Raw genomic sequence first — 12,539 nt, 5'->3', positions numbered from 1 at the left:
CCTACATAATAAATAAATGGTATATTGATAATAATGAGACATAAAAATAAAAGAGTGGTCAATGAATTATAGAAGAGAAAAAAAGGAGTAAAAAACAACCATAACAACGATGGTTTGTTAAAGAAGGCAAATTCATATATATGCGAATAAAGAACAACGAGACAAAGTTTCATACTATTCTACCTGGTTTTTCCTGAGTTTGGCACACACAATTAGGTCCTCCTCTCTAAAAACAACATAACCCAAAAATAATGAAAGTTAGGGGAGTAAGAAAACCTATAAAATAGAACAAACATGAAATGAAACAACAACCAAATATGTATATAAATATTTGAAAACAACTTTCTACCTTATAACACAAAACAATGGACAAGAGTGTTTTGTAGGGTTTAGAATGGAAAAGAGTGGAAGAGGGTTTGAAGGGTTCTTTAGTGGCGGTATGTGGATGAATCACAAAGTGGATTTGAAAAAGCATGGATTTTTTGAATGTGGTTGCAATGAGGGAGTTAGATCTGGTAAGAGGTATGAGTGTAGATGGCCGAAATGCAAAAGCATTGCCAATCCATCCTTCATGGCTATAAGGAAGGAACGTGATGAACGAAATTACAGAAATGGAAACAAAAAAATAATAGAGAAACAAAAATGTAGTTGAAGAAGAAAAACCTTACCTTTAAGCTTATGGTGATCAAAAATAAGTAAAAAAACTACGTAATCATCATTGTTCAAGCTTTAATCCAGAAAATACCAAAGAACATGAAAATGTTAGATGTCGAAAAAAAAAATAACAAGGATAAACAAAAAGGTAGTAAAAGAGGATCTAACAGAAACCAAGAAAAAAAATCTTACCCAATTGATGAAGAGCAAAGAAATAAATCTTCCTCCTTCCATAATTTGACATAAAAAAAAAACTGAATCATAATGTATTATAAAACCATTTTGGAAATTGAATCCAAGAATAAAAAAAAAAATTTATAATGACAAAGTCCAATCAGAGTAGTTCATCCACAGTGTTCTCGTCTTCAATTACAAATTTCAATTTGAAGAGATTTTAATTTCAAAATAAATAACTACATAAACGTTAATATTAAAATAGTCATTACTTTTGGACACATATTCAAAATACTAAATATGATTAATAAATGACTAAAAGTCCAGAATTTTTGACACATATTAGAACAATAGACAGGGTTAATTTTGTATTTTACATGGTAGTTTTTCTTAGTTTTGTAGTAGATTATATTTATTATTATTATCTTTTTAATTTTTTTCCATTAAAAGAATATATATTTTCACTCTTTGTTTTGACCTATTTCTCTTAATTATTTTCTAATCACTGCGTTTTTTTTCTTTAGTCAGACAAAAAGGGCTAATGTTTACGTTTTTTGAAAGATTGAAAAAAAGGGGTTACCCTGTTTATGAGGAGAGCAAAAAGGGCAAAACACCAGAGCGACCCCAGTTGAATCCCAGACCAATTCCAGACAAAACAAGCACCGCGCAGTTGAATCCAAAACAAAAAAGTTAGAGTGAGAGAATGGGGAAAAGACAAATCCCAGACCCTCCTAACTTGAAGAAATACGGCGTTCCATTCTACTCCGTTGCTTGGATTCCTCAACATCTTATCAAATCGCACCAAATTCAAACTGCCCATGATTCCGATGATTCCTCCAACTCCGATCACAACTCTGCGCCCTCCACCGAACCGGAGTCAGAGCCCGCGGCTAAGGCGGAGTCGGAGCCTGCATCGGTCACCACCGGGAACTACCTGCTGTTCACCGGTGGCGGTGGAGCTGGTCGCAGCGGTATTCCTAATGCTTTGGTTATTGCGCATTTCGATATTGCATCCAATTCTCTCTCTAGCCAACCGGTACGACTATTCCTTTTGCTTCTCGCTCGATTACGCGATTCTTATGAATTTGATTTTTGTGGCGAAAATTTCGAATTATGCATTGAACTCGCAGTTTATTTCTCATTATAATAATATTGTTATGTCTCTACCAATAAAATTCAGTAGTTGAGGATTTGTAGGTGTAAAAAAAATTGTCCTAATGTGATTCTCATGAAAGCTTAAGAAGTCATGTGATGACAATAATTGCACTTCTCATTGATCTGAAAATTGCAGGGAAGAAAAGATGAAAATCTCTTTATTCTAACAATACTCTATAACATTGTATACCTTTTTCTCGTATGGCTATTTTCACATCTGCGCACTTTTCACCGAACGAACAAAAGAAACAAAAACGAAAACGTATTTTGGGCCTCTTTCTTTGTCCTTGTTTTTTGGTAAAATATTGTAAAATTGAAATTGTGGTGATCATCTACTACCCATTATAATAAACTAAGGTTCTTAAAGCTTACTTGAGTTTGTATGATCATTGGGTTGCATTGTTTTGGAGAGAGAGATGCTAATTTCTGAAATCAGGGGTAATGAATGTCTGAAATTAGTTAATAATATAAGTAGAGGCGATTTGGGAATGTGTTGCTAAAAGGATTGTAGGCAGCGTGGACCATTTTGAATGCAGTGAAAAAAGGACAGCAATAATTTGATCTTAACATTTAAACCAAGAAAACCAATCAAAATTCAACAGGAATCCTTTTACCTAAAGTATCAATAAATCAAATACCTACTATGAGTCAGTGCATTATGGATGACAACCCAAACTTTGGTGCTCTCTTCCATGGCAGCTCGAATTACAATAAACCTTCATTGCGTACAACCAATCTCTTCGTGTGATGCAATGCAATGTGGACTACTGCTATGTTTTTTTGTTAGACTGTGAGGAATCTGTTCTAGTTGCTTGATTTTGATATTCTGTGCTGTGTTTTGAAGAAATAGATTTGTTAGAATTGAGAGCAAATGATGCATCAAATTTTTGTTGTTTGTCTAAGATGGTACAATGAAGCGGTTCATGTGTTTATAATACTAAACTCTCTTGTTTGAGTAACCTTATAAATATTTCAGGTGTTTAAGTTAGGAACTGATTCCGAATTGCCTTATAGGATGGCACTTCATTCCCAGGGTGATGGCCTTATTTGTGCAATGGAAACGCCAAAGGTTTGCAGGTGTTTGCTTCTCATCACCTCTTTTCTTAATATCTATATGGAATTCATTTCTAGTTGTAAATCCCTGGGTCAAATGTTTTGGATGAGCGAACCTGGCCTAGTTCGAGCATACATGATGTAGAAGTAATGCTTGGCTGATCAATTGGAAAATGAAAGCATCTTTCATCTATACTTTACCATTTGCAAATAAATTTTCATTTTCGTCCTCCCAACCAAGTGGTGTGAAATACAGGGTAGGAAATACAATGACAATTTTGAAATTGTCAGCTTTACATGCTTTACAATGTCTAGATTGTTATGAACTGTGTGTGAACCCTATATAGTTTAGCTATGTATATCATATAACCTTTTGTACCTTGATCAACTATGATGAGGATTATTCTTAGTCTCAATGAATTTGGACTTGACTAAGGTGTGAACATAACTCATGTTTATAGAACTATGTAAGGACTTAGCTTCAAATAGATTGAAGTAATTCAACCATTTAATTCTACAACTCTATCTATGGAAATTTTTACATAAATACATTATCTGTTATTATATATTACAGAATATTGAACTGGAAGGTGATAAACCCAATAGACTGTATGGTATTTTAGTAGTTTTGTCTAAGACCATAGAATCGATGCAAGAGAATCTTTGACAACTTGAATTTTGCTCCTGTTAGTATCAGTACAAAGTTTGATTGACAAATCAGCATGTGAATATACCATATTTTCCGGACAACAGTTTTAATGGAAAGAACTGCCAAGTTTTGGGAGTTTCTATTGTCTAGTTCGTTTTCTTTTTTGTGGAATTTTGTTTACTTCTGAACAAAATAAAGGCAAATAACAAAAGCACATTGTTGTGTCAATATACAAAAATATCTATAAAATTATCATTTTCTTTTCATTTTTGTAAATTCTTAGGGGATTGGTAGCTCGATGTTTGGTGTATGCCATTGTAAATTGTCCAAATATTTCCCTAGTGTTTTCACTAAGTAAATGAAAGTAGTGATTCATTTAATGAAGTTAACACAAGAATAAAGTAAAAAGAGGGAAGTAAAGGTATTTTTGTCATTTGATAATCTACATGCTGAACTGATATTTTAGACTAACAAGAAGCTTTGATTTTATTTGTTCTATAATTTCATCTAGATATAAAACACTATGATCAGCATTATGCCTCGTTTATGTAGATGGTTTGACTGGGATTATCAAAATAAGAGCTCTGAAATTCATAAGTTGAGTCTGAAGATGTCAGATAAAGTGCTCACGCAGTTGGAGGATGTTGGACAACAATTAGCATTAGCATTCAACAATGATGGTACTGCACTGGCTGCTGGTGGGGAGGTATGGATTTCCTTTATATTTACTTAAGTCAAAACAAACAACATAAGATTGATGTTATTTTTTGGCATTGTGAAGGAGAAAGATGGTTTTTGGAAAACAGTTCCACTAATTAATTATTTCCGCACTTCATTTTCAACTTAGGAATATATACAAATGGATTAATATCCAAATTCCAAACTTGTTTTACTGTGCTTCATACAAATGGATACCAACGTGAAATTCTCATTAAGAAGAATTTGATGTAAGTAAATGGTATTACAAAGTTGAAATGAAAATATGCTCTCTCAATCAAAGAGTTGTTTGTGTTTACTGAGAACCATTTGAAGGGATGACAAATATCAAATTTATTTGTCAAACATTGGTTCAAAAGCTGTCAAAATCTTAAAATGTAACCTTGCCGAATGCTTCTCCAATTTTCTTCAATTTCATTGTATGATGGGATATGTTGTCTTTGTTTTTCACTTTTTCCTAATTGATATTAAATGATGAGAAACTTGTTTTATTACAGTGTTTGCGTGTCATATAATATAAATGCTTTAGAGTTTCTTCATTTCAGAATTACAGTGCTTTAATTCTTCTGAAAAATAGGTATTAACTAGTAGATAATTTCTTTGTTGATCAAGGAACGGAATGCTGTATGATATTGTAATTTGGTGCAGTACAGGATGGCAATATAAGGGTTTTCAAGTGGCCTAGCATGGAAGTCATTCTCAACGAGTCTAATGCTCATTCTTCTGTGAAGGATTTACATTTCAGGTTTGATGTGCATATAATCATAAGCATTTCACAGATATGTCACTCTTTCATTCATTTACTTATAATTCATAAAGGAAAAATGACAGATGACAATGATCTCTTTAAACCCCACTATTTTAAAAGGATTGTGCCTTACACTTTGGTTTTACATGTGTTGCAGTTCTGATGGTAAATTACTTGCCTCTTTGGGAAGTGGTGGCCCATGCAGGGTTTGGGACGTTTCTTCATCAATGGTCTTATCTTCTCTACCAAATGAAAATGTGAGCAATTGATTACATCTTACTGGATAAACTTTGCATGGGCTTGATAGCTTTATGTGCATTTTTAAAATTTTTCTCTTCTTGATAATTGAATGAAATTTGGTTATGTCATGGATTTGCTCTATACTGTCATAATATTTAGAGATATGAAAATTTTATAAATCACAATTAACTAGTAAAAGTTAGATTTAATTTTTATTTGTCTAGACTCTAGATGATACATAATATTTTTTTTTTCATACATTCGTGTTAAAACCTTTTTATTTATTATATATTGTATAATACTCATTTGGTTACAATTTTCCTGTATCAATTAATATCCAGGACCTACATGATTATTCATCTATTACTTAAAGTAAGGGGAGAAAAAAAATAAAAACATTTGTTTCAGAGCATAGTATAAGATTACATGTGCCCTTCCCTCTCAAGTAATATATCTCTTGGCCCAGTTTAATATATATTTTTATAATTAAATGTTCTTTTTATGAGATTTAGGTTGGTTCATGTTGAACCAGTGGTCAGAGAGCATCACTGTCAACCAATGGCTTTGTGCTGATGTTGACCTATTATGAATGATCATTAATAATTCTGATTTACTCAGTGATGAGACCTGTGTTTATGGGAGGTTTGCAGTTTGACAGATTTAATGACCAGATTACTTTTGGTCTCAAAATTTACTAGTTTTGTGATAATAGGCTGAGTGGATCCTAAAGCAACCTCAAAGAAAACAAGATGAATTGGTTTCCTTGTAGAGAGGCTACTAATGGAAAAAATAAAGGAGACGAACAATAGGAGGTTAGGATCAAAAATTTTAAAACCAACAGCATATATTCTAGAAGAGTAATTAGAAATCCAAAATAATAACTATTCTTGAAACTTTGTTCACCATATATCATAACTCCATATGTCCTGATCTCATTCCAGTCATTATTGGCAAATAGGTTACCTTTATCTGAAGTAGAAATTAGTTATAATCTTAAAGGCATAACCACCATGTTGTGTGAAGTAAATCTAGCATTTAACATCTAGTGGGGAAAATTCTATATTGCCTAGTGTCACCTTAATGGTAGCTACCCATTGCCCACCTTAGCTGTTGGCCTCAAGGGTGGTGTTTAGTCCCACATTAATGAGAGATATGACTTAAATTAAAGCTTGGACAATTCTCACTTTAAAAGTTAGTTTTCGAGGATTGTTAGACTAAAGACTACATTTGATATCACCATTAAGACAACGTCTAAATAGGTTGCAACTAAGGCAGGGTAGGAGGGCAGCAAGCATGGCAGTGAAAACTGCCCAACAATGAATTTAAGATAGATTTTGATATCAATTTTGGATTTAGGTTTTGGATTTAACTCAATCCCATAAAATCAACTTGTAATATGAGGACTGTTCAAATTCTATAAACTCTATTTAAATTATATCTCTAGTAGATATGTGACTAAATATTTTCCTTAAGACTTCTATGAAGGAAACCACCACATAGATTGCAACTAATGCAGTTTTAGGGGGGGTGACCATAATTAAGGCTGCTTTCTAATACCAGGGTTAAACATGGAATATCGGTGCGCCTATTATTCTCATGTTTGGTTTGGTGATTGCTTTGTCAATAGTTATGTATTCTAATCATATTTTGTTGGATTTATGCAGCGTGAAACTTTTAGCTCTTGCAGATTTTCTCAAACAAATGACAAGACTCAGGTCTTGTATATGGCTGCCATGACAGGTAAATAATTTTGCAGAGAAAAGTTATCTTATCTCCCTTTTGTATCTTTTAACTGAACGAAGTTTTTATTGTTGTATATAGATAAAGGTGGAAGCATCCTTACCTGGAATACACAAACATGGGAAAGGATGGGCTCAAAGCATATTATTCGTGATGCAATCTCTGCATTTAATGTCTCAGCTGATGGAAAGATTCTTGCATGGTACATTTTGTGATCTGTATTTTTCCTACTACTTAAGATGGTACCCCAATCTTATGCTACCTTGAAGAAAATAGTGCCTTGACTTTTGTGATTTTCAGACCTCGGGGAGCACTTTGACAATAACTTATTTCTTCTGTTTTGATGATTTTCCATGCAGTGGAACACCTTCAGGAGACATTGTAATTGTAAATTCAACAAATATGCGGATTCAAACAATGATAAAAAAGGCTCACCTTGGCATTGTAACTGCTTTAGCATTCTCCCCTGATTCAAGGTTTGAACTATGTATTACATAATTTTTCTTAGAAATTTTTTTATGTTCGATAAATGACAATTTTGGTTCCTAAATAGGTAACTGGTAACAATTTAGTTCCTCAAAGACAGACTGTTCTTATTTAATCTCAAAATGTATAAAAAGTGTGACAATTATATTAAGAAATTGATTCTTGAAGTTTACAACTTAATGCCAAATTGACATTCAAAAAATATCACTCAGGGTCAAATTGGTCCTTAAACATTACAACTTAATGACAAAACACAATTGTTGTAAATTTTACACATTCAGGGCTAAATCATAATTTTTGTTTTCTCAGTGACCAAGTTACACATTGAAATATCAAAATGGTCATTTACCCTTTTTCTGTCTTATGCCATGTTTAAGGGTAGTCATAGTTGTGCTTCTGTATTTAGGGCTTTGGCTTCGGTATCTATGGATTCAAGTGCAAGGGTAACAATAATTGAAGAGAAGAAGACAAATGGTACGTGTATGTTTCATAATTTGTTCACAGATTAACTCTACATGTTCTTGCTGTACATATACATAATTGTTTTTGCGGAACTCTCTGTATATAGTGTATATATAGTCCTTTCAGCCTATCCATCTGTAAGTTAATTAACCTGGAAACATTAGGGGCCCAAGATTTTGGTTGAAAAGACAAATGTTTTTGAAAAGTTAGAAAGTTTAGCACGCTGCGTGTGAAGGATGTCTTCTTCCTGCTAGTGAAGATTTATATAACTAATTTTGTGCATGGCTACAATGCTGTCTTGTCAATAACACTCGGTATTAGACTGTCAGGTATCGAAAGCACGTGTTTAAACATCTGACCAGTCTAAATTTTCAATTTCCGCAAAGTGAAATTGGGTCATATTAAGCATAAATTGGAAAAAAATAAGTAATCTAATATAGTATTGTAGCGTGGTTGGTTGGATATTTATCATTCACGTTCCATAGGTCCCCCTTTCCATGTTTCAGTTGTGTGTACTGAAAGTTCTGTTCAAATATCTTATCCAAAAACGTTCTGGATTTGGCTAAAGGGTCGAAGGTAACAACTTCTAAATTTGACCAACCGTACAAAAGAAATTAGAGACTTATCGTTCAATAAAATATATGATTTACTTTACTAAATGGATGTTGTGTTTGATCATGTTATCAAGTAGAAGGCAAATTTTGCACTCGACTCACTTTTTCTCTACTTGTTTCAAGGAGGGCTGAGCTTGTGGATTGCAGTATTTATCATCCTACTTGCTATTGCTGCTTACTTTCACCAGCAAGGACTTGAAAAATGAAGGTTCAAGATTTTTCTTATTTCAATATGAAACATTTAGCAACTTTGTGAATGCCACTGCTTAGTTCAGATGCATTTTCATTTTGAGGGGTTTTCTGATACTTTTTTTTTTTTTTTTTTTGTATTGGCATCTTCATGAACAGTTGTTCTTGGACAACCCTCTCTCTAAAATGCCTTGTAACATGGCTTGTATCGTAACCTTACATGTTTTGTGCAATTTTTCCTTGTAGAATGGAGTAGTTATTCATTACTTCTCGCTATTTTGATGTTATTTATATAGCTTTTCAGTGAGAAATGCCCCGAGGGCACGTGTGTAGAATAGTCCATAAACTAGTTATAAATATTTGCTATAAGGTGTGTGATTACTGATGACCAGTTCTGCGAAATGGTTCAACGACTTCAAGGCTGAGTTTTTACTGCAACTTCTAATTTTAATGAAAGCATACATTTTCTTATTTATATGTTATTGTTGGTAAATTATTTACTTGTACTTGGATGTTGTTAAAAATTTATGATGACGGTGGTACAATTTTCTTTGCGAGTACGTTAAACAAAGTTCGCTTATCCGATATTCACAATTTCGTAAAGCAAAAGAGTACGAAGAACGCAAAGAGAGAATAAAGAACATTTTCATTTTTATATTCTTAATTTACAGTAAATAAATGTATTTTTATTGATCTATTAATAATGTAAACTATTTGTCAGAAAATCGTTTTTGTAATCAATCTTAAATAACTGTCAAGTATAAATATTAAACAATTTCGTTATAAACATTCTATTCTTAATTAAGTTTTCTAAATTTGATTATTTTTCATTGATGTTTTCTATATTTTTTTATGTGCTAAAAAATTGTATATTTTTAATTGATTTTTTTAGTTAAATATTTTATTGTTATCTTTGTCATTTTATTTATTTAATTTTACATGTTAATGTGTAATTTTTGTAACTAATATAAAATATTACAGTAATTAACTAGTGATTTTTATTACTTTTAGGATTTATGTTATAACCTGTTTTTAGAATTAGGTTCTTTTTAGTTTTTCTTTCAAACATAGACGGTTGTATAGAAGAGGTCCTTTCAAATGTTTTGGAATATGAATGAAAAATGTTAATTTTTGTGTATCCTCTAAATCTTCCATGACAAGTTGAGTGCGTGTCACCGTGTGTGCAGTGAGTGAGGCATCTGCGTGTTTCGAGAAAGAGAGTGTAATAATAATTTAGGGTTTATATTAAAGATCCATGATCTACTGTAAAGACAACTTGCCTTATCATTAATATTAAAAGATCAAGAATCTAAAGATAGTAGTAAAACATGTGCATGGCAGATTGAGGTCCTCTCTCTAAACCCCCTTTTCTGCCTTATGAGATGGGTCAACCAAGTATTAAGTCCTAAGTCAGTTCTCTAACATTTTGACTGTTTTAGAAAACTTTTTTAGCTCTTTACATTTCACTTTCTCATTTTGTATCATTACTTTCTCCACTTATGTTCTCACTCAACTCTCCATACTGAAAGTTATGATAGGGCATAAGTCTCTTCCACCCCTTGAGCTAGTAGAAAGTAATTCCTCCATGTAAATCGAATAAAATCTGTCTCTTTTTCGTTTGTTTCTATTCCTAAGCTTTAGTTTTGTGTGACTACTATCAAGGTCTTATTTTCCGTACTCATGTGTTTGTTTGTAACTTCTTAAGTTGTCGTTGTATTGTAGTGAGTTTCTGTTAGGACTCTTTTCCACTGCACTTCTCTTTTTCCAAGTAAGAGAAGCTAGAGTTTCATGTTTTTAAGTTATTTTACCTATTTTTGGTATGTTTTATGTTATTGGTGCTTGAATAATGTTGTTGATCATGTGAAAATATATTGTGTGCTTATTGTTTGATATCTGGTGTTGCATGTGTGAGTAGGTGAGAAACATGTTAATCTCGCCCAAGCGAATGGCCCTCGCCTAAGCGAGAGTAGCAGGAACTCACCACTGGTTTCAACTCGAGTTGTTGTTCAGGCGATGAGCTCCAGTTTTGAGCGAGAATAATCTCGCCTAGAGGAGGAGGTCTCGCCTAACCAAGAACTCGCTGAAACCTTGCAGTACTCAAGCTCTCGCCTAGGTGAGAAGAGCTCGCTTGAGCGAGAAAACCTCTTTCACCTAAGCGAGGACTTCTAGCTTGAACGAGAGTGGTGCAAGGGTGTGCACTGGTACAATTCTCTTTTGTTATGGTTGATTTTCTCCATGATTGAATGATTTACATTAAAAGATTATAAGTATGAAGTATGATGCCCTGTATATTTATGTGATTCACTGTATTTGGTATGGAATGAATAACGAATTGGTTGGTTGGTTGTTCATTAGCATGAAATATTAATGCTTAAGATGAATTAAGGATTTGGTGTGAGAAACATGAACATGGCATGAGTAGACGTAATTCCATGAGCCTCTTGGTGATAAGTCATGGTGGTGTTGTAGTGTATATAACTAGATAAGGATTCAAATAAGGTTGCATCCTAAAACTCTAAAGAATTAGTTAGTCTCACATAGAACGGTCTGATTCAAGTGGTGAGAGTAGCAGAAGGCCCTAGTCTTTGACAGTGTAATGGCCATGGATGATCATGGACTAACCTTGTGCGTGGTAGGGTGAAACCCATTGACAATGGTTTTGTAGAGCAGTAGAGGTCACCATAAGTGCAAGTATCTAGTGAATCCGATCTTATTATATGTATCCAGATAATTGAGTCATGGAGTTCTGTTTGGTTGCTATCACATGATTGAATGCCTACTGTTTTGCATGCTTATAATCTATTTTAATTATCTACTTGCTATAACATATTCAAAAAAAAAATTATTCTAGTTTACCCTTTTGCTTGTGTTTATTTTCTTGCGTGATTTTTTTTTTTTACAATGATCATCCATTAATTAGTGATTTTTTCTTTTGCAATAATCATCAATTAATTGATATGAACACAGGTGAAAACCCTTGATGATCATCAAGATGATGTGAATGTAGCAGTCTAGTGAACAAATCTTAGGTTAACATGGTTGATACATGTATACTCTTAGTCACATGTTCTATTTACTTATAATTATGCAATATTTTATTTAATAGAATTATTCTATTTAAATGAGATGTCACATTCTCCCCACCAATTACGATCATTCGTGAGATCTTCATAATTCTAAATCATTTAATTTATTTGATGAAATACTCTATAAACTAATATTTATAAAGAATGACAGGATAAAGTGTGTTAATTGATACTTCCTATTATTTTTTACAGGAATCCTTACTTGCACGTGCAAAATATTAAGTAAAATTTTCGATTATTGTAAAAAATATATTAATTCTCACTTAACTAGTCGAAGAGTGTGAGATAAAAGGTAGGGACTTTTGAGTAATTCTATATTGTAAACAAATATTTAGATTGTTAAAATAAAATTTCTTCATATATATGATAAGGATCAATGTACTCTAGATGTAACACTAATTTTTTCTCTTAATCTAATAATGATTATAATATATAGCATTTTAACAATTAGATTCAAGATAAAAGAGAAGACAAAAATAAGGAGTAGCTATTCTTAAATTTTTTTTATTTTTTATAATAGGCCTTCCAATGTGAAAAAAAAAAACTGATTATTAAATTTATCAGAACTCCGA

The 12,539-nt window shown here is 32.6% G+C and overlaps 1 protein-coding gene across 2 annotated transcripts; it reads left to right on the top strand.

The window, feature by feature from the left end:
• Positions 1 to 1,395: 1,395 nt before the first annotated feature.
• LOC114179036 (SEC12-like protein 2) lies at positions 1,396 to 9,356 on the top strand. Of its 2 annotated transcripts, XM_028065228.2 has the most exons (11): positions 1,396 to 1,864; positions 2,960 to 3,060; positions 4,238 to 4,391; positions 5,056 to 5,147; positions 5,308 to 5,407; positions 7,055 to 7,130; positions 7,212 to 7,332; positions 7,490 to 7,606; positions 8,023 to 8,090; positions 8,816 to 8,900; positions 9,041 to 9,356. In XM_028065228.2, the coding sequence occupies exons 1-10, from the start codon at positions 1,532 to 1,534 to the stop codon at positions 8,896 to 8,898; spliced, it is 1,245 nt and encodes a 414-aa protein (XP_027921029.1). In that variant the 5' UTR covers positions 1,396 to 1,531; the 3' UTR covers positions 8,899 to 8,900; positions 9,041 to 9,356. The 2 variants fall into 2 exon arrangements, with proteins under 2 accessions (XP_027921029.1, XP_027921030.1); XM_028065229.2 differs by having other exon boundaries at positions 1,397 to 1,864; positions 2,998 to 3,060; positions 8,816 to 9,157.
• The last annotated feature ends 3,183 nt before the right edge of the window (positions 9,357 to 12,539 follow it).

The sequence above is a fragment of the Vigna unguiculata genome, chromosome 3 (assembly GCF_037176805.1).
Source record: "Vigna unguiculata cultivar grain cowpea cultivar isolate G323 ecotype 2 chromosome 3, ASM3717680v1, whole genome shotgun sequence".
Taxonomy (NCBI): domain Eukaryota; kingdom Viridiplantae; phylum Streptophyta; class Magnoliopsida; order Fabales; family Fabaceae; genus Vigna; species Vigna unguiculata.
The sequence above is the reverse complement of the archived record's forward strand: the minus strand, read 5'-3'. Positions and strand labels throughout refer to the sequence as shown.